General features: G+C 41.5%; 1 protein-coding gene across 5 annotated transcripts in view; it reads right to left on the reverse strand.

Moving 5' to 3' along the window:
* Positions 1 to 17,501, reverse strand: part of SPTBN5 (spectrin beta, non-erythrocytic 5) — a 102,932-nt gene extending 85,431 nt beyond the window's left edge. For 3 of the 5 annotated variants that reach the window (XM_075425323.1, XM_075425324.1, XM_075425320.1), the window contains exons 1-11: positions 17,420 to 17,501; positions 15,338 to 15,510; positions 12,626 to 12,793; positions 11,252 to 11,371; positions 10,279 to 10,436; positions 8,763 to 8,991; positions 5,256 to 5,887; positions 4,134 to 4,272; positions 2,476 to 2,708; positions 1,885 to 2,038; positions 788 to 988 (exon numbers count right to left, since the gene is read on the reverse strand). In XM_075425323.1, coding sequence (XP_075281438.1) covers positions 788 to 988; positions 1,885 to 2,038; positions 2,476 to 2,708; positions 4,134 to 4,272; positions 5,256 to 5,887; positions 8,763 to 8,991; positions 10,279 to 10,436; positions 11,252 to 11,371; positions 12,626 to 12,793; positions 15,338 to 15,448 — 2,145 coding nt within the window. In that variant the 5' untranslated portion in view covers positions 15,449 to 15,510; positions 17,420 to 17,501. Of the gene's footprint in view, positions 1 to 787; positions 989 to 1,884; positions 2,039 to 2,475; positions 2,709 to 4,133; positions 4,273 to 5,255; positions 5,888 to 8,762; positions 8,992 to 10,278; positions 10,437 to 11,251; positions 11,372 to 12,625; positions 12,794 to 15,337; positions 15,511 to 15,656; positions 15,709 to 17,419 lie in introns of those variants that run through there. The other 2 variants (XM_075425321.1, XM_075425322.1) reach the window with 2 other exon arrangements.
* Between the last annotated feature and the right edge of the window lie 5,287 nt (positions 17,502 to 22,788).

Below are 22,788 nucleotides of genomic sequence, written 5' to 3' on the forward strand. Positions count from 1 at the left end.
TAATGTTATGGAACTTGTGAATGCAGCTTTTATAAGAGCTCTTTATTTGCAGATGTGTGAATGTTTGTAGGTGTAAAAGCGTAGATCTGAATGGCAGGGTCAGATGTTTCTCGGAATTCGAGAAGTTCATGGTCGACCCAAGTCTTGCAGCATGTTTCTTCTGTTGTTGGTTTTAGGGTTTTTTTTTCATGTTAGAAAAATGTCACACAGCTACATGGGGAAACTCTTTTTAGCAAGGCCTGTTGTGACAGGACAAGGAGTAATGGTTTTAAACTAAAGGAGTGTAGGTTTAGACTGGATATAAGGAAGAAATTTTTTACAATGAAGGTGGTGAAGCACTGGAATGGGTTGCCCAGACAGTGGAGGCCCCATGCCTAGAAACATTCAACGCCAGGTTGGACAGGCCTCTGAGCAACCTGATCTAGTTGAAGATGTCCCTGCTCACTGCAGGGTGGGTTGGGCTAGATGATCTCTAAAGGAGCCTTCCAACCCAAAGCATTCCATGATTCTACGATTCTACCCAGATCCCACGCTCAAAACTGACTCTGTATCAGCACTACTATGGGAGCTATTTCCGTTAGCATTTTTAACTTAGAGCAACTCCCAGCTGTTCAAATCTCCTGCCTGGCTGGCTTGCAGGAGGATTGAGACTTCGCTGCTGGAGATCTTTTTGAAGACCGACATTTGAAGGCTTCTTGCCACTGTTGCCCTGTGTGCGGGGGCGTGGGACAGAACTGAACCACATGCGTGTCCCCAGTACCCCGCACCACAGCAGAGCCCTGCTTACCTGTTTGATGAGAGCTGCTGCCTGCAGGCGGCTTTTGCGATCAGCCACCTCATCCTGGAGCTTCTGCCACAGCTTCTGGAGGTTGTTGGTCTGCCTCAGAATGTCCTCCTGGCACATGGGGTTCTTCTGGCTCAGCTCCAAGCCCCTCCTCATCACATCTGCACATACGGCCCTATGGGAATTGCACTCTGCTTCGAGAGCCTAGCAGAAGGACAGGAGACATGTCAGCACAACTCACTCCCCACCAGTTGGGAGAGAAGAGGAGGTCCTGTTCTCTGCTACTGTAACACACAAGTTTCCAAGAGGCCTGCGTCTTATCCATACCTATGACTTTTCCCTGAGCCCTGAGATGATTATGCCTTGGCTGCCCACACACAAGTTACTGTCCTACTTTTTGCCTTTAATGTGAAGCTTGTTATGCAGTCTTATCTGAAGGAGATACTTGTTTGTCATCCACCAGTTCAGCTGTTTTATGCCTTGCAGAAGTAACAAATACACAAACAGATGCACACAAATGTATATTAAAATTACAGAAGAGGCTCCTGTTTCAGTTTTGTCATGCAAGTTCTCAAGTCCTCAGGTGTCTTCACTTGTTCACAGTGATTCTTTGCCATAAGAAGGCAGTAGCTCATATAACTAAACTTCTGATATTAGCCCACAGCAAACGTTTAGGGAAAGTGGCAACAGATTTGTAAGCTCACACGATGTTATCCATCCTGCCTGCTGATATCTGTCTTCCTTCCCCACATCTCCCTTGGCCAGGAGATGTGGGTGGGATAACCAAAAACTAGCAATCTTTTTTTCCTCCCATCCAAAGTGAGCTAATACGGAGCCCAGTGTCTTCACTAGCTGCTGCAGTTCTAGTTCAGTATGAAACATATTCCAGTATGAAGCACATTTCTTCTCTACCCCTTCCGTCTCCTCTTGAGGAAAAATCCCTACCCTATACAATTTTAAAAAATTTCAAACACTGGTCACGACACTTGAGATAACGAGTGGTTTGACAGCTTTCTTCTGAGTGAAGGAACTGAAGGATATAGACGTTCTAAAATCATGCTATAATACAAAGACAAGGCACCACCAGCAAAGCAAGATACCTTGTTCTTCTGAATAGAGGCTGTAATCTGGCTGATGTCTTTCCCTAATGTTGTTGTTCTTGCTAGCTTCCATTTCTCAGAGATCCATGATTCTTCCTCTTTGCAGTCACGGAAGAATTCAAAAAGCTTCAAAGCCTCTTCTAGTTGAGATTTTCTGTAGCAAAGAAACAAACAGTATATCTCAGCCAGAATTAGGATGCCATGGAGACAACTGTAGCATAATCAAAGAAGAATTTAGAAAATCCAAAATTTGAATGCCTTTAATTCCTCTTTGTCATAGATCAATTTATTCATGGAAGAAGACAAAGCAAACAAAATAACATTTCCCTTTTCCTCTAGGAGATGAGGGGATAACCATATGCTATTCAGACTTCACATAAAGCAAATCATAAGAAGTTCTAAGAAAGAAGATAGTCTTAATTTATGAAAGCAAGTGATCTCTCAGTCAACTGCAATCAATCAAGTTGCTTGTGTTATGTCTTTATAAATGGAGAAATGAAAAATTTCAAATGCTGGGAAGCTGTGTCTTCTGATTAAGGGAGTGATTGACCATCCTAATCAGGAAGAACAGAGCCACAAGCACAGCCCTACCGTGACTTGCTCAGAGCTATAAGGTTCTGATACAGCTGACGAAGCATCTGAACTTTCGCATAAAGCACTTCTGGTTTAACTGTGCTGTCCTTGCTGATTTCTGCCATCCTCTGGGTGATGTGTGTCAGTCTGTCACCATAGGAAGAGATCTGTGAGTCAACCAAGTTGTGCTTCTGCAGCAAATCTACTACTTCCAGGAGCTGCTTCCCACAATCCTGGGAATTCACTAGCAACTGCAAACAAAGGGAGAAACAAAAGGCATTGGCAGAGAGTGCATCCAAGGGCTCAGTGCAAAGAAATCAGTTAAAAGGTTCCTGTTGACTGTCATAGATTTTTAAATGTAAAAGAATGATGTCAGCTAGCTAAAGCTGAAAAGCTGCCTAATCAGAAGAATCATGCTTTTCTTTGAATTTCACAAGCTAATGGCAACAATCCAGAGTTTCTGTCTACTGCAGTGCAAGTAACAGTCTCTTCAAATCAGCACCTGTTTTCACATCTAAGTTATTGCTACTGATTAAGCACTTAAGGTATCAGAATTGGTGGGCGTCAGGAATAGCCCTTTGCTGTACACCCATCCGTAGGCAGACTGATTCACAGTCTATATTTGGAGAATTCTACAGTATCCCATTTTACAGTATGTTTTGACTGCAGTGGTTTTTGTTTGAGGAACTTACTTACCTTTGCTATCTATATAATGAAGATACGTACTTCACAGTATTTAATTGGTGGCTGTTGAAGATACCAAGTGGTTAAAAGTCTGTCCTCTAATTCTATCAATGCATACAACTATCAATCCTATTGTAGGTTGTTATCTTTCCTTACCAATCTTCTCCTATATCCTCAGGCTAACATGGTTCCAACAACATTATTACCATTAGGTGTTCTTAGCTTACTAACACCAGGACAGAAAGATTCATAACTTACAGATAGCTCTTATTTTTAATTTGAAATTCACTACTTCATACAGCATGTTGACTCTTTAAACTTGGGTAGAAGGCTGTAAGAATTTTTCAGTCTTTAAATAAGACAAGGCAAGACCAAAGGATGTATATATACTTCCTGCCATTACAAAATCAGTATGAAACCAGTTATTTCCTATGTTAAAGGGAAGACTTCGGGCTCTGACACTCTGGTAACACTTGGAAATTCTTGCTAAAAGCAATCACTGTGCATGTACAGTGGAACTTTTCTCTCTCGCAAGTTTAGGCACTTGAAAATTAGACATATGCCTGAGCTAGTCCCCACAGATATAATCCCTGGAGGTACTTTGAGAAGGTAATCCAGAAGAATTATGTGGAATGGAAGCAGGATGCTGTTTTATTCCACTTTTGCTTTCACACTTCTAAATTTAGGTGAGATTATTTCCCATCTTTATTTTACTACATAACTTGAACCTGTAGTGCACTCTCCGTAATACCATATCTGGCTTTCTGATTAGGAAGAGCCCCCGTAGTAAAGCCTGTCTTTCCTCATGTAGTTATCTGCAATGATGAACTGACATGCACAGTTAGGCATCTAAGTAAAAATGGTGTGTTTTTTCTACAGCTGATAGACTTATCTTCTGTTAGCACCAAGCAGTCCCTGGAGTGCGGGGGCTTTTTCAGGGACACACACTGCTAGCAGTGCAAACTGTACCGCCGGTGGAGAGGGCTCAGTACCTGCAGCTCTTTCAGCTCCTCCGTAATGGCATCAATGTCCCTCAGGAGGCCCAGAATTTCCTGCATTGAACTCACGGAGTGTTGCCGTCTCTGCAGCTGATCCAGAAGATCCTGCCATTGCTTTGAAATGCTGTTTTGCCTACAAAGGAAGGGAGAGAAATGACCAATTTGGACCAAAGACTTTGGGCAGCACTGGGGAGATAATCAGTGCTTGCAGGTTTAGGGGAGCTAAAGGAACACCGGAGTGCAAGAGGACAGGCCGTGATCACAGAACAGGTCAGAGCAATGTTGTAACCTAATTCATGTGATCACAGAGAGCAATTTTGACTAGCACAGCAACTGTCATTGACTTTTTTTAAATTTAGACCTTATTTTTATGGATCCTTATACCTGACATCACATATTGCTTTCATCTGATACAATGGAAAGGCTTGGAAAAAAGAAGTGGTCTTTAAATGGCTGCTTAAGGTAAAAAATTAACCTAAACCATATCATTAGTCACAATCTGATCTCATAAAGAGTTTGGTTTAGTCTTTTATAACTCTTTTTCTTAGTTTTCCCACAGGCTTGTGATTTTGTCTGAACTTAGAAAAGCACTGAAATACCACAAGAGAAGTTATTTGTACGGCATTCTTAGCCATTCCCAAATCAGACGGTACTGATAATTAGAGAAGTCATAATTTCTCAAGATTTGCTCCAAACTGGAGCCAATCTGAGAAGACTTTGTGCCTTAACTAATCTGTATGTCCCCATATTACACACTGAAAAAGAAATATATAGATTTGGAAGAAAAATATATCCCTCTAAGCATTTTTGATGGAAGATAGGAGTTTTGGCAGAATAGTTATTTTCATATGTAATGAAAATATCTTAAAGCTAGTTTTCACCAGAAATCAGTCTGAGGGTTTGATCATTCAAGAAAAAAATTAAAATTTTAAAGACAATGAAACATATGCCTTCTCAGCTGAAACTGCTCACAGGTAGAAGAAATTCATGCCAGTTCTACTCACAAGGAGCAGAGCTACGATTCATAACTACAATTAATTTTCTTCCATCATGCCACAGAATTTCAGCTAATTTCAACCTTGACCACTACTACACAGTCTCATGACCATCACTCACTTCTTCACGATTTGATCTTTGCCATGATAGTTCTCCTGGCTGATGACTGTGGCCATTTCGTGCAGAGCTGTGAAGCGTTCCCTCCTTGGGAGTACATCTGCCACAATGGCTTCCAGCTTCTTACTGGCAGCCTCCATTCTGTCTGCAGTCTCTGGCCAGAAGTCCTGCTTCCCGATCACTTTCCTCATGTCTTCCAAGTAGGACTCACGCAGGGCTGCCTTCTTCAGGAACCTCCGGGCTAGCTGTTCCAGCCTTTCTAGCCTCAGCATCTCCTTCTGCAGTGCTTTTCCCCGGTTGTGCTCTGCCTTTTCCAGGATAATCCAGTGCTTTTCCACATCCTGCAGCATCCTCCCCTCAGGAGGCAAGTATGGCCGTTGGTTGTTGGCTCTCTGCTTGGTCCTGATGCTGAAGAGATGAGCTTCAATCATGCCCTTCTCTTGATATTTGGGGGGTTTCTCCACAGTACGGAAAGTCTTAAAGTTGGCCATGAGTAGCCACATTTCCTGAAGAGAGTTGGGGAAATGACGGTCGTCTAGTTCTGTCACTTTCTGTTTAATCCACTTCAGGAGGTCAGAGACCATCTGCTCATATAGAAGCTTCAAGTCATCTATCTCCTTCAGGAAGAACACAATCTGTGATGGGAATATGAAGTTACCAGCCACATAAGAAGCAGAATGAAGCAAGGCAGGTGAACAGAAAACAACATCTTCAGAAACCAAGCATAGGATTCAAATAGTTCAATATGTGTCAGGAAAATAGTATTTAACAACCAAGTTGCCACAGTCGTCACATCTTTATACCAATTAGTAGGCATGGTGGTGTTGGGTTGATGGTTGGACTTGATGATCTTAGAAGTCTTTTCCAACCTATGATTCTATGATTCTGTGATCTGAGGCCAGGTGAAATCCTAGAATAACCTTCCATAAAGCACAGATAAATAAATATTATTTAATTTATCATTTCAGTTTTTATTTAAGAAAAGGTTAATTTTGGAATAAACAGCATGTACGTGGAGACTATCATCAGTTCCTGTGTGGACTGACTAAAAAGCAAGAATCCCAAACTGAGGGTTCAGATTTTTTGTTTCATAATGAGATTTTTTTTTCCCCATTCTCATTCTTAAAACCAAACAAATTCTATCCCATCTAATATGCAATTCAACCCTCTTAGCTTCACCACCTTAGGCAGTTAGGAGACCATCTGATGAGATCCTGGTTCTCTCATATGCCCACAGCAGACTGTGGTCAAATAGCCCCTTCTCAATCTCTTCTGTTGGAGCTGTTTCTCTTTATATAAATTATTAGACAATGTCTTGTAGCCAGACAGGGGTTTGGTAAGGATGATAACTCTGATTCAATACTAATTTTCCAAGTCCAGGACATTTATCTGTTTCATTTGTGGTCTGACCTGCCTTTATTTCAAGTTCAGGTAAACACTGGAGCAAACATTTAGAATGAAATCCATAATGAAATAAAAAGTGCTAGAATGAAATAACCCTTTCTTTCCATTTTGCCTTTTTTCCCATCTTTGTCTTTTTACTTTATATTGTATCTTTTCCTTGCCCTAGCTTAGTAGCCCTCCTGCAGACGTCAGGTTTAATGCTGAAAAATGTCTGCGTCTATCATTCCCCTGAGGCTGCCTGCTCCAGCCAGGCAGATTAGTAAAGGAGATGGCACCGAGCAAAGACCCAGTCCCCGCAAGTGGTAATCTGCTTTCACCTACCAGAAAGCGTACTTGGCAGTGAATAAGTGTCACAATGTTGGAAGAGGAGTAAAACAGCACCAACCTTTAGTGCAGGAAAAGCAGCCCGTGACATCAGGGCTCCCTTCTGTATTTTCTGCCATCGTACCCAGTTCTCGCTGAAAGATCCTAGCAAATGCATGGTCACCTCATATGGGAGGGGGAAAGGAGATTTACCTCCCCGAGCTGATTCTCTCTGCCATGCTGGTCACACACTTAGTCTGAACTCAAAGGCTTCCTTGACACATTCAGGCTTCCCTCCCCAATCCTATTAGTAAATTCAGAGCTGTCTATTTGAGGAGACTGAGGACATGAAGAGATTAATATCTGTTTCATTCTCCTTCTGAGTGTTTGTGTGTGTCAGAAATGCAGGAAGACAGGAATGCAATATTAGAGACAGGCTAAAAATAGGATGGGCAGCAGAGAGAGAAAAAGCAGAAGGTAAGTGGAAAGAGAGATAAGGAACAAAGAATAAATATACCTATACAAAATGTAAAAAACAGTGGACTACAACAAGAACTGAAAAAGGACGAAGTAAGAAATACTCTTTCTGTTTTCTCCCATACTACAAAAGTTATGGCCTGTTTGATTCTTATAGTTCCTCTAACACATGCTTGGTGACTCAAGGACTATTTCAGGTTTATCAGAAGAAAAATAATGTCTCCTGGCCAAAATCCAGATATTCATATGTAGACCAGCCAAATCCTACTGCACATTCTCTTCACTGATGCCCAGTCTTTGACCGGACGCCAAGTCCTGCTCTCATCTAATGCTTCTCTTCAGACAATATCACTGTTACTGATACATGTTTCAGGATCATCTTGTTCTGTCCCAGACCACTTTGTTAGCTGAGCAAACCCTGCTTTGCAAAAGCTTTTCACCTTGCCACCACCAGGGAAGTTTCAGTTTGGATTTTTGTGCCTTCCATTAAGCAATATATTCCTCCTCACAACTGCAAAAGCAGTTCTCTGAGTCCAGATGTTCACGCAGGACCCATCCTGGGTGTGTAGGTTTTCTGCAGACTGTTTCTTCTATATTTTTGAAAAAAACCAGAATAGATTATTCTGAAGTTAAAGAATAAATTCTCTCTATGGAAAGTGGTCTTCAGTGGAACAACCACAAAATTCCTTCAGTTTTCCATCAACAGTATGTGAGTAGTTTTTAATACAACTCCTGAATGTATGTGAGACAAAATGTATGTGAAAACTGGAAAAAAAATTATTTTTAGCTTTATTCCCCCCCCCCCCCCCCCCCCCCGGAGTATTTCCCTTTATTTAGCACTCTCTCAGTTTTCATGTTTCCCCCCACCACCATCTTGTACCTGACTAACGTGTTAGAAAGAAGTGATGAAGATTTTCACAGGAAATAAAAATCTAAAATAGTCCAATAGAATAAGGGATTATCTTTGCTATTAAATCAGAAAATTGTTGACTAGGTCTGCTTTTGCCTAGCAGTAATCCTCCCAAGATCAATGAGATCTGTATGCCTCAAGCTGCCTTGGAGCCATATCAGTTTTTGAACAGAAACTGTGAAGTCAAAAAGAGATTCATTTTCAGTGAGATAAATGGAATTCCCCTTAGAGATCAGAGAGTCTACAGACACTCCTCAAGATTCAAGTGATGATGAAAGGTCTTTCAAATGGCTGTGCCATTTGATTCAGTTCAAATTATCCTGAAGTTGAGTTTGCAGAAAACCCCCAAACATTTCCAACATAAATTTAGCTTTATGTATTTAACTTTTAACTTCTGAAGATAGCAATGCACTTACTTTGGTAAGTCGCTTTTGTATTGTCTGGCCTTGTTTCAGTCTGGAGAAGTAGTGGTAATAAAGTGACACGTAAGTCATGATGGATCTCTCATCTGGGTAGGGTACTGCTACATCCTCAGCATCAAGCAGTCTGCTGATTCCTAGCTCTTTCTCAGCAACATTGAAGGCATTGTTCAGGTTTTTGATGGGCTGGTCCTGCCGCAGTGAGCTATAGTGGATAAGATCAGGCCTGGGGAAGGAGAAAAACACAGTGTGGAAGGGAAGAAAGATTTATGTTTGTCATAAATTTTTTCAGATTATAAACCATAAACAACTTATTAGACTGAGGAATATGACATTAATGCTGAAATTACTGTCTGACACTGAGCTTCATTCAAGAGCATCGCATCTTGCCTAGATAACAGGAAGAAAATTGTCCTTTATGAAATTGAAGTACCACTCCCAGCAAATCTCTGCCCTTCGCTTATTTCTTCTCTTCTCTTGTGGGTGAAAAACAAAGCCCACTAGAAAGGCAATTCTGAAATGGGCTGTGACTCCCAGCTGGGGAAGTTACAGGATCCCACTGTGGTATCCTGCCAGAATATGTAGGAGAACTGTTAATGGGGGAAGAAATGTTGAAGGTTATCTGTCCTGGGTTCGGCCAGGACAGGGTTAATTTTCACCAGAATCCAGGAAGGGGCACAGCCTGGCAGGCTGACCCCACCTGGCCAAACACAGCAGGGTATTCCATACCATGTGCCATTATGCTGGGTTCCGGTGGGGGGGAGCTGGAGGGCGGGAACTCACTCACGGCTCGGGAGCCCGGGCGGCGGTCCGGTCCGGGAGGGTGGCTCTCTGGGTTGTGTGGTTTGTGTTGTGTTTTCTCCTCATCTGTATCGTTGTTATTACTGTTCCCTTTGTTTGCTGTTCTGTTAAACTGCCCTTATCCCGACCCACCAGTTTCTGCCCGTTTCTTTCCATTCTCCTCCGCACCCCGGCGGAGGGAGGGAAAGCTGCGTGACGCTTTTGTTGCCAGCTGCAGCCAAACCATAACATTATCCCAGGTGGTTTCCCTCTCATGCCTTGGACTGTTTTCTTCACACTTTTTCAAAGGGCCAGAGAAGGGAGAAAGAAAGATACTGAGAGGTTTCTTATTTTGTTACAACTAAACCAGAAGGTATACATGCTCACAGTTCATACAATAAAACTAGTCTCTAAAATAATCACTTTTGAAAAAGAGTAATGGGAACATGACTGAGGGGCTAAGACCAAATAATGGGCAGCATTATTGAGATGTGTGATACTCCCTTGGAAATTTCATTTGTGCCCAACAATAGGAATTACCAAGCAGGAGCTTTTGGTCCTTCCGTTGTCAGAGAGTATCTATTTAAGAAAGGAGAGTCTTCAGTGAGGAAAGGCAAAGAGAGAATTTGACTATTTCTTGAAAAATACTTGTAATTCAGACCCTGGAACAACTTGTGCCAAAGCTAGAAACGGCAATGAGCAACTCCTCTTTAACTGATCCATCAGATCTTACCTGTGAGCATGTATGAGTGCGTTGAAGGCTAGCCCATCACTCCAGCTTTTGGAGAAGTCCTTCACATTCACATTGGAATAGCTGGCGGTTTTATGCTGGCACCAGAGTAGTAGGGCTTCATTGGCAAATAGAACATCAGCTCTGCCTCCAAATTCTTCCTGTGAAGACAGCAGGGAAAAGAAAAATCTGTGTGAACAATATGTGGAAGTAGCATCAGTGGGTTTACGCTTATGTTCCCAAAGATCACTTTGTATTACTTCTGTCCTATTCACAAATCCCCTCAAAGTCATGACTTGCAGACTGTATCTGCCATGAAGGTATAATGATTTAACATGAAAGTAGAAGTTTTCTATTAAAGTAAAAGTGAATTGAATGAACTCAGAAATTATAACATGAAATACAAGTGTTAAAAAGTTTTTAAATGTTTCTCTTCTGCAAGGTTTGTAGAAATCAAGTTGAATGTAAAGCTCAGTTTATTTGCTTCCTTAACTGTCAACTAGAACTCAGAAATAAAATATAATGTATCCAGGTCTAATGTTACAAATTATTAACTTTGATTTCATAATACCTTCACAGGATCTTATCGTTCATGTACTTAGAGTACATGTTAAATAATTTTTTTAAAATTACGTTTCTTCAGAGAAAGAGCAAAGGAGCATCATGCAGTTCAAATCTAGAGAGAACTGTGTCAGAGAAATTCTTTTTGTAGTCAAAAACCAGTAAAAAGTTTGTGGAAGAGAGTGAGGAACATGAATATCCTATCTATCTCCAAGCTACTGTTTTCTGTCTCCTTGAGAAACTATAAAATGCCTTCAGTTGCTTTAGAAATTGCTGGCTGAGCAACTCGGTAATACTATAAGATCTGCATGATCAAAATGAGCCAGAAACATCATCAAAATGGTCCTTGCTGGCCCTAAACTCTACAAAGCCTCTGAAATACTCTAGTCAGGCAAAAAGACATAGACAGTTTTACCTTATCAAGTTTGATAGACGAAATCTGAAACCGAAGTATAATGATCCAGAGAAGTCCCAGGATTAAGGTTCTGTCACCATCTACGATATTCTCAGGACCAATCAATTTTACTTGTACCTGCTAATAAACCAATATCCGTTCAGCATAAAAGTACTCATGTACAGCTCTCTGAAGGAGATGTCTGTGTAACAAGCTGTTATTGAAGTGGGTCTTCAGGCTGTTTTCTGAAGGAAACAGGTTTTACACTGTGAGCTCCCATGTTCAAACCCTAGCTCTCATGCACACCAAGGAGAGTTTCAAGCAAAAGCCTGGCAAAGGGACAGCGGTCTCAAAGATTTAAAATTCCTATAAGGGTTTTGAAAACTGGTAGTTGAGGAGAGAAAAAAGACACAATTCAGTGTTCCTTTCCTCCAAACAACTGACAGCAGGGCAAACTCAGAGACTGTCTCCTCTGTCTGGTCTCCAGCCAGCTAGTCAGCATATAGCTCTTGGGCTCACCAAACAGTACAGATATCTACTAAACAAGTCATTGCTGTCTTCTCCACTATTACTTGAGCAGTAAGTGGGGTTATAGTTTATGCCAACATCTCTTCAAGAAGTCTGAGCACGCTTTACTCTCTTCTGCTATCTGCATGATTCGCTCTCTGGAGGCCGGACTCAAGTGAGAAGTGATGGTTGGCTGGTCCCGCTGGCAGAGCCTAGACGTGCACATACCACTGGGCCTTACACAGTGTGTACCCTCAGCAGGCAGGTGCTAGCTGGAGCCCCGTCCTATATTGCATTTGTTTCGTAATTAGCAAAAATCCAGACATTATATACTTTCCCATGTCTACTGCTATGAAACCCCTCTGCAACTTAGGAATTCATAGCATGGAGTTTTGTGTGATGATTTTCCAGAGGTCTACAATAAAATGTTTGCTTAGAAAAGAAAAAAAAGGACATACTAACTTTTAACTCAAATTACGATACTCAACTGGAATAAATAAAACCACTGCAATGACTTGCTGAAACTGTTAGAATCAGAGCTCTAAAAATCTCCATTTTTATACCAGGTAGCTTCACCTTTGCCTAATGATGTTTGGTCTCCCCCAACACCTGGGAAAACAGAACATCTAGAAAGATACAGAAATACAGTACGTTTTCATTTAGGTGTGACTCGTTTCAGGGGAACTTTAGCTGTTTATAAGTCATATTACTCAAATAACAAATAAATTAAAATCTGATGTCTTTTTTTTCTTTTAATAAAACCTCTGGCCTGTCTTCAAAGACTTATCTTATTGTGTATTAGAGGGGGAAATTATAATGAACATAATATTATAATTAGTTAGTAACAGATGTAAGCTGTTGTGATCTCTAGTATCAGTCTTAACTTACCTTGGATTTCAGAAATGTGATGGCTTTGCTGTTGTTCTCTAGAAAATGCACTCTCATCTTTCCCCGGTTTGGTCTGGGCAAAGTTTCTCCAGAGAGCAGCTCCAGCAGTAGCATGAGAGAGATGCCATCCTTCAAGTCTGTGTAAATATCTTCTATCTCAACTTTTACCTGCAAAGACCAGGCATACAATAAAGTCTCTGACTGAACATTTGGCCCACAGAACCCTCTACTTCTAATATTAAACCTTCTTGCAGTTTCACTGAGTCTTCTGTATGTCAGTGCATATATGCGAAAAGTGATGAATCTGAATTTGTGAAAAAAATGGATTTGAAAGGACTGACAGTATTTATGAAAGTAGGCTGAAGTAAAAAAAAAAAAAACAGCCCAACACTCAGCAAATATAGAAAAAAGCAGGAGATTTTGAAAAATAATAAAAAGCCTCCAGCATTTTCAAAAACAAACGTTTTGGAAGTGCTGACATTTTATTTCAAGTCAAATGAATATTTTCAACTTTTTATTCTGAGTAATGTATTTCATTTAAAAATTGAGCTGATGATCCCACTCAGTGACTCATTTTTTACTCCATAGTCTTAACAAAGTCTGTTAGGTCCTGCTTAGACCTGCACTACCACCCAAAGTCTCCATATTTTTAGCCAGAGTCTCACACTAAGCGAAAGATTAAGATATTGTACAAAAATCTGTTTCATCGCTGCCAGTAGTGAGGTCACACGGTGCTTAGGTGATACAACATGACATAGTGTGTACTCTGACCTAACAAGAACTTGCCTTGGGCGTTTCCTTTTGACCTTATACCACTAGCCATCAAGGAGTGACATTGAAACTATACCACACCCCCAACAATAATTTGGTGTGATTCTGACATCACGCCAAATAGACATTTTGTCTTCAGAAAAAAAAAAAATCTGAAGTAGTAGCTTCTTTAATTCAGAGAATAGTTACATGTAAGGGGAAAAATGGACAAGTAACAGACATGCACTTTTTCATTCCTGACCAATTGTTCATTCCTGACCAATTGTTAATCAGTTTAACAGATCTTTTCTTCAGAGAAAGAAGATAACACTGAAGGTGTAAAAGCAAGTCAGAGACTTTAAGTCTGTACTGTGTGTGGAACAAGAGTTTACAACTTTCTCTGACTGATTATCTACATGAAAATCTCCTTGTTTACTTGCCAACTTTATTTCTTTTTGCATATTAAATAAACTTAAAATTCTGCCTAGATATATTACCATAAAATACGTTAAAGCTGTTATATTCTGTGACACGTCTATAAATGAAGAATAGTTCCATTTAAACTTGTAGAAAGTCTTCATATATCTTCTTTATGCCTCACCCAGCAACTGTTTTAATAGCTTTGTTGCATTGCTCTTCTCATAAAGATACCAATCACAGATTGTTTAACAAAGTCAATCCAACAGCATCCTTAGTGCTAGACTTGAAGTAGGCAGCAGTGCAACTGAGAACACTGCAGTGTCGTGTAGTATGATCCAATCACGTTAAAGTGTGCGTTGAAAAGCTGAGACTACATTGTTGAGAAGACCTAGATAAGCTGTCAGTCTTGGCACCATTTCTTACCATATATGGTTTGGAAAGCTCTCACAGGCTTTTTTCCCCATGCTTTTATGGTACATGAACAAGTACTGTGCAGGAAGTTAAGACTGACCTTTTAATCTTTGAACCTGAAGGTGTTTTTAAAACGAGAAAGCGTATATATTTATCTGTAGCTAAACAGAAATCATTTCCTACACCATAAAAACCTAACTTTCTGCAGATGGCAAAATGGGAATATTTTGAAATTCTCTCATGGTGAGAAAAATAAATTTAAAAGTTTGTTGTGCGCTGAGGCTGCCTTTGCACCAATCACCAAGTTAAAACATTACACTGAAAAAAATGCATCTAGTATTGAAGTATCATATAATAGTGATGAGCTAGAATGGAATCAAGAGACCTGGTCCTACTTGGTTTCTCCAAGGTCCATTTTCATTAATATCAACTAAAGACTCTAGAAAAAAGGAATTTATTTTGGATGATGTAATTCCCTACTGTGACACAGCTACATCATTTGTGCCTGAAATGAGTTTATCTTCAGCAAGTCTGGAGACTTTTGGAATATGTTGGAGTTCCCTTGCACACACAAATCAACTGTACACTAGTTCTGAAGCTTTTTGGAGGTCAGAGACTTACTGAAAACAAACTGGTCTGTACTTGCATGGTAGTATGTCTGAAATTGCTAGGTTTAAGGCAGCTTTTTCAAAGACATTGAGCAGCAAATCAAGCTGGACTGATAAGGCAAAGCAGGAAGTCTTGAATTTTAGCCAGGCAATTAAGAATTGAGCATTGTTTGGGGAAATCCAGACATTTGCAGATACTTTACTTCTAGGAAAAAGAAGAGCAAATAAACATCTTCCTCTGAGATGATCACCAAGATAAGTGGACATCACAATATGACAGGGTTATATAGTCTACAAAAGTGAACCCCGATTTCAGGGAAGATTGGTAACATGGACAACGGAGACAGATATAAGGTAAAAGATACAGGCTGGAGCACTCTGGTTAGTCAAAGCCTTCCTCGCTTGCATATATGTGTAATGACAACACTCAGGAAAAGTAAGTTAAAAAACAACATAAAAAACCACTACATTGGGTGAAATAAATAAAAAGCAAAAAAATTCCCAAACTGAAAGAGCTACCTACATTGTTCCTGAAGAAGACATTGTTCATCCAGTTGGTGAAGGTTTTCTTTTGCATGGACATACGCTGCTCCTGCAGCTTTTTGATATGTTCTTTTTCATATTCGGTACTCATGGTCACCTAGGAAGTCAGAAACCCGGTGAGGTGCTCAGTGCTGAAGCGATCTGCCTGGCCAGCTACAAAAAACAATGACATGCCCAGTGTATGTAGGGAATCCAGCCCCAACGGGTACAAGATTCAATACCACACCCAGTATAATACCTTAATTTCCTTTTGCTTGTACTTTGCACTTTAAGATCACTGAACTTTGTTTTTAACTTACTTGAGTTCTCCCTTTTAATATGCATCTCTACTTTCAGGATGAAAATGTGATGTGTATGTATGCAGCTTTACTTTCTTTCTTTCTTTCAGTGTCTCCCCAGTCACTTGATCCCATGAGGAACTCCGTGATCTGAAATCCGTCAGTAACCTGAGTGTGCTGGAAGCACATAACAGAGAGCTGATCTTAGACCCTGTCAGAAAGAGGCATCTGCAAATCACTTCCAATGCAGTGCTTGAAAGTGTGTTGTGTTCTCTGAGAGCTGTTTGAGATGCTACTGTCGGCTTTCAGACCACAGTATTTCCAACAGAAATCAAATAGCTGCTTAGAAAGGAAATGGACCCAGCTTGTTCTTTCCTCTTACGAGTTCAGTTTTTTGCATATCTGTCACTGTAAGGATGGTGACACAGGTTCATAGTCACATGGACAAGGTCCTAGTCTGGGAGTCTGGAAGCATTATTCCTCTTCCCCAGGCTGTCACAGACTTGTGTCTGCTTCATCCATATGAGTGAAAAATCAGGCTTGTAAGTCTGTAACAGTAGTGACCTTGCTGTTACGAAGGCAAGAGAACCACTTCAAAAAATGTTTAAAAGTCAATGTAAAAGCCATAGCTAGACACATCATCTGCTTGGACTACTGCCATAATTATAAGTATTACGTGGATATCAGCCTAGCTGCAAAACCAAGAAACCTGTTGTAATCATGGAAAAGGACAAAGGTGTCTGCTGCTGTCAAGCCACTGCAAAGAGAGAAGGGAATGAAAAATTAACAAACTGAAAAACTGCGGAGGTGTGGAGCAAAGTGACCTGTTTCCCAAATATTCTGCATCCATTTTGTGAAGGCCCAGTTCTGAGCTATTCTGTGCTCTGTGCCTTTCTAACTCATAATACATAAAATACTGAAAAAACACCCATTGTCTCTCCTAATGTGAGAAGACAGCAATAGGGAACCAGCAACAGCAGCCACTGCAAATAGGAAGTTGCTTGCCTGATAGTTTTCCATGCTTTAATAAATATGAAGAATTTTGCCATTTTACAAAATGAAAAGGTATTGGAAGTGAAGAAGCCATAATTTATTACTGCATTTTCTATTTTTCTTTTTTTTTTTGGCAGATGTTTCTTAACCCCCAGTGCTTGACTTCTGCAAAACATGGACAGCATTGAAGCCTGACAACTCAACAACAACACAGGGAAGTATCACAACCGTAGATGAAAACCTTATGAAGGGAAGAATTCAGTGAAGTTTGAAATAGAACTGTACAGAAGATCCTCACAATATTTTCTGATCTTTTGGGCTAGTTCAGCACTGCGTACTTCTTCCATTTGGTGATCAGATATTCAAAGAATTGCTTTTCCCTGCTAGATGTGTGACATTAACTCCCATCTAATAAACCTATACAGTTAACCCATGTCATAATGCAGTTTCTGAATTTGCCAAATGGTTCTCTGAATGTCTGTGGGCTCCTTTTTTAAAAATGGCTGTTATCTAGCCATTGGAGCCACCCTGAAAAATGCCCAACTGAGTTCATCTAGGTGCAAATGAAGCTTATTTGTTGAGCTACTGTCTCACACAACAGCTCACCTGTTTTATGAAATTAAGTTCAAAACACTCCCTGCATCTGTAGATGATTACCTGAAAACAGATCTGTAACAGATTATCTGCATTTGCAGGATTGCAGGATGCAAATGCAGTGCTAAGAGCCGAATTTGGTTATAACGACACATTACAGAAAAAAGATGAAAGAATATTAAAAAAAATGGACTTACTTGGGCTTGGAGGAACTCCTTTCTGACATTCAGCAACTGGGCATTCTGCAGAATGACTTTCAGTTGTAGAACCACTCCTGTTCTTACATTTAGCTTGCTGCTTTCATGCAAAGCGACCTTTGAATTCAGGAAGAGACCAAATATTTATGATCTACCTATGAACCTTTCATCTAATCTGAAGGAAATAACCCATCAGAACACTATGAGTAAAGGTTGCCATGGGCCTCGTCCGATTCTTACACCACTCAAAAATAATGCATGAAAGGCATGAAAATTGCTATAAAGCAGTGAAAATAGTCATCCACCATGCTGATGCTTTGGTAAAGAGCACCTTTCACAATTTCACAGAAGGCTCTGACTGATCACAGGCTGCTTTTTTAAAAGAATTCCTGGCTAGGTAATTGAACCTGACAACAGAGTCTGAAAATGAAAGCACAGTGGAAGGTACAAAGATCAGAGCAATTCCCAGATGGTTAAACTGGGATAAAGCAAATGAGAAGCTGAGATTGTGAAGTGTTAGGAATTTGCCAATCACTGCTTGTGGGAGCTCACGTGCACGGATACCTGTTGCTGGCAGGGCAAACTGGGATCAAGTTGGCAGTGTCAGCTGCTTCCAAAGTTTACTGCTGATTGACTTCTCATTAAAAACAAAATGGAAAATAATTCTGGTAATTTATATAGCAGCGAGTCCCTTCTGTCACTTACAAGGTTGCACAAGCACAGAACATGTTGACCTCGCACCATTGCCAGGAACCAGAGGGTTGCTGCTGGGAATCACTGCTAGAAAATGGGAAGGCATCTGAAATCAGAAGCTGTAAGTGAAGATGTCCAGCTCAGACATAAGGTAAGGGAATAGCAGGCTTTTCCCTTCTGGCAAATGTAGTGTAGTTAGCATCCAAAAGTGACGGGAGGACACACGTAAGAAAAAATGAACAAACCCTCCAAAACTCAGTACAGATAAAACTTGATCAACAAAATATGTATCTTCATACACAGCCTAAAACAGTGTCACACATAAAGACATATGTCACATAAGACACATAAAAATAAAAAATGGAATATATATGTCACAGTTATTAGTCAAAATATTCACTCCAAATTCCTAGACTTGTTTTCACCAGCCAGCTAACACAATGTAATTCTTAATGATCATTAAAAGGGAATAGGATGACAGGAGGAAAGGGCTATAAATTCAGCAACAGTTTACATCTCTTCTGTAAGCTCATTGCCTGGTTATAATTCCATTCTTCTCTGTTTTGTCTTGCTTTTAGCTATACCTATATTCTTGTAAAGCTAGGATCATAGGCCGTTGGCTTAAACATGCGACAGGTTGGCTAGATTGTGTGTGTTGAGAAAATGTCCTTGCTCCATTCAAATAGAAGGCAGAGGACCAGTAGGTGAATTGGCCCTGGATGCAGGCATTTCTCCCTATTGCAAGTTAATTATTAGCTAAATTATTAAACACATGAAACACTGGCTTTGCTTTTTATGATGCTACAAGGCAATCAAAGATCTGGTATAAAATTTCACTAACTCCTGAATATCTATCTCCATTTTTAGTATCTATCTACAGTTCAAAGTTACAGTGGTGGACATTTATGTAACACTGATAAAGCAAGCCATTTCCTCAGTTATTTATATCCTAACAAGGTAAGAGGAAGGCACAACAGTTGTGTGCAGCAAGAAAAAAATCACCCCTTCAGGCTAACCATGAACCTCCTCTTGCTGCCTTTGCAGAGAAGGTGAGCCTTGCCATTGACCTCGGGAAGGAGAAGGGCCCAAAGCGCACCCCCCCCCTTGCCGGTTTTCATTCTGGTTTCCCATGACGGCAGCATTTTCTTGTTTCTTAACAGGAATGACCCTGATGCGGGATTCCCTTCTGCGAAGTAGCAGCCATGTAAGACGTTAGGGTTTTTTTAGCACCCTTTTTTTATCTGCCCACAGATAAAAAAAATCTTGTTCTGTTTAAGAGGGAAACAGAGACCATGGAGATCAAACAGAGCTCACACCCAAGCAGCCTGGCTTGCAGCCCCAAAGCTCCTCTGCCCCCAGCCGTTCTCCCACTGCTTTTCCCATTCTGGCAACACCATGTAAAGCAAAGAGGGATGTGGCGCTTCCTCCCTCCCTATTTAAAATTGTATTTGTTTTTTATGAAATATAGTCATCCTCCTTCTCCCACAACAGGTATGTGAATTCCCAGCGCCTCTCTAAGATGGGAAGAAATGTTTAATCCATCTGTCACAAGGAACATAAAAGCAACCATCACAGGACGGACAGAGGGTTGCAGATGGGGACTTCGCTGCTGCCACTCCCACCCCTGACCTGAGTGAGCACTGATCGCCACGGGCTTTCCCTGCTCCTGTGGAAGCCTCCCTGGCCCTGCGGCCCAGGCGGCAGTGCTGGCTTCTCCCCTCATCGTTGCCCTCGCCCACCAGGATGGAGGAGTCTGCCAGAGGGGAATACATTGCACAGGGGGGTGCAGGTGCCTTCACGTGCCAAAGCGTCCCTACGGAAGGCCATTCGCAGCTGACAGTCCTGTAACTAAATGAGCCCTTCATTATACCAAGCTACTGCATCCACGCTCTGAGCTGCCACTGAACAAAGCCAGCTCCGACTTAAAAGCCATGTGGCCATGCTCGTGCCTGCTCTCACAGAGGAGTGAGTTTATTCACATGGCTCAGATTGAAAGGCTTGGCACAGCCCGTCACCCTCCACTGTGTATGCTTTGCACACACACATTCCTGAAGGTATGTGAAAATCCTGTCTGATCTCCGCTAAGGAGAAGGTTCCTCAAATCTCAGAGAAACTAAGTACGTTAAGTGCAAACATATGCATGGCAGCTCAGCCCCTCTACCTCCCACTGTGTCTCCAGCCATGTTGCTTCCACATGTAAGAGTCCCAAAACAACAAACATCTGAGCCTTGGCTCTGGGAAGTAGGAAGGCAGCCCCATCTCAGGGCCACAGTCTTCTAGCCCGCAGCCTGCCAAGTCAGCACAGAAACTAGCCTGCAGCCTGGGGCCAACAGCCCGGGACCCCACAGGCAGACCTCCCCAGCCCCAGCAACCAGCTGACCTTCAGCCTCATCACGGCAGTGTGGACACAGGTGAGATGAATATTTCCTAATCACATCTTGAATTACGATGAATCTTAGACCTCATTGTGGCCCAGAAGAGCTATGCTTTGGATACCGAGAACACCGGAGAGCAGCAGGCAGTAATTATTGCAAGACGCTGTTTGCTCATCTGGGACACTAAGGCTCAAGGAAAGCTGGGGAGTTAGTCAAAAGCAGTTTAGGAGAAGTGTGGAGACCTCCAGCCATCAGTCTGCACAGATTCCCTGACTGCACAGGCCTCTCAGCTGAACTTTGTCCCTCAATAGCCAAACACTTCTCCCCACGGGGCTCCAGCTCACCACCCCCAGGCACCCCACGACCCCCCACATACCTTGCCTTCCCAGCGCTGCCATCATCAGCTGCCCCAGGGTGCCACCCAACCCCAGGTAGGGGTCCCGCCAGACAGAGCCCCAGCTCCTCTTAAAGCTGAGCTCTGCCTGGGAGGATCTACACCGGCATCCTGGGATGCTGGGTTGTTATAAACCTCAGCCGCCCCATGCTCTAATCTAAACTAGAAGTTGCTTTTCTCTTTGAATAGTTGGCTAGCGGCAACATGACATCAACGGGGAGCAGAATTCGAGCAGAACAGTCAAATTACATCATCCAAAGAAACTGGAGCCCCTTGCTGCATTTGAAAAAGAGGACAGCTTAAAGCAAAATCAGATGGATTTATTTTTCCTGGCAGGAAGAAGCTCAGTCATCTTTTTGAAACAGAAAATATATGTTTGCTTGTTTAGTCATGAATTAAAGACATTTTCTCCTTGGAGCCGTTTATATTATCTTGAAAGTTTCCTTCTGTTTCTGAACCTCAAACAGTTAACACAAGAGCTTCAAAGGCTTTGTGGGATGAACACATGGTACAGAGAACTTTAATTTTCTTTCCATTTCCTACAAACAAAGATAAAGGGTTTCAAGTGACAGAATAGCCTCAATATTTTGAGCATCATACTGAAAATAGGCCCTAGAAATTGCTGCATTGGCAGTGCCAGACTTCACTCGTGTATTTTTATCATACAGTTCAGATTTTTTCATTTTTATTCATTGCCGCTAAGGAATACCACTGCATGAGGGCAAAACTACTTCTTTTTAGGGAGTTATTTGTATATTGGAGTGATAAAGCATTTAGCTCTATTGATGAAACAAAAATATGAGACTTAGATGCAGATTGGCTCCCAGCATCCTTAGTGCCAGAGCACTGTGCCCTACCCACAGGAATGGCACATGCCACGGTGTGCTCTCAGATTTTGGTCCCCCATTGCCCCGATCAGCCAATTACTGACCACAATCACAGCTCCCGCCCAGCCCAGCCTTCCCAGTTTCATTGTGAAGGCCATCCAGTCTCATGGAATGACTGAAGGCAGTTGGCAAAAGACACAGTATTATATAAACAGTTAACATGAAGGGTGCAAATTTTAGCAGACAAGAGATAAGCCAGGGTATTGCAAAATGAAGAAAAATTGCAACTATTCTCCTTTGTAGGCTAAAATTGCCAAGCCCTGAACTTGTTGGTTATATTTACATTGTTGGTTTATTTCTTATTGTCAGACTATGCATTTTGAAAAAAAACCAAAACACAGAATGATCCGAAATAGGAAATCATTAAGCATGAGCAGCATCTTTCATCAGTCGTTTAAAATGTTTAAAAAATGATAATCCTACATAGAAATGTTACAGTGCATCTAAAATACAACATCCAGTGATAGATACATACCATCCATGTAAAATGAGCTAGTTTCATTACAATGAAATCTTCAGAGCTCCAAACTGAAGTGGAACATGGGATGCCGAGCTAGCAACACCTTGGAAAGAACATGGACAAGTTCCATCTCAGAGAAAAGAATAGGTGGGAGAATAAGCGAGACTTGGCATTAACGAGTTTCCAGTATTCACTGGACCAGAAAGTAACTGTGAGTCCACAGTCTATCACCAGGTACAAATCTGTGCTAGCCTGAATTCCCGTTGGGAAAGGAAGAGGAACCCACCTCAACATCATGGTTTCCACAAGAGAAGATATTTTTCCCTCAGAGGTCAGAAAAGCTGTACAGATACAGGACTTCTGAAGGTAACTCTGAAAAACGTGTACACCTCCTCCTGATTATGTTTGATCACAACACAGGTCTGCTGGGTTTGGGCATTTATTTCTGGAAGACAGCGCATCGCCGTGAATCCCGAGCAAAGGCAGGCACCTTCAGCAGACGTGTTTGTCCATCTGTCTAAGCTGCGCAAGGCAGCCAACTCTTTCTCCTGGACTTTCCT

Source organism: Opisthocomus hoazin, chromosome 7 (genome assembly GCF_030867145.1).
Source record: "Opisthocomus hoazin isolate bOpiHoa1 chromosome 7, bOpiHoa1.hap1, whole genome shotgun sequence".
Classification (NCBI taxonomy): Eukaryota; Metazoa; Chordata; class Aves; order Opisthocomiformes; family Opisthocomidae; genus Opisthocomus; species Opisthocomus hoazin.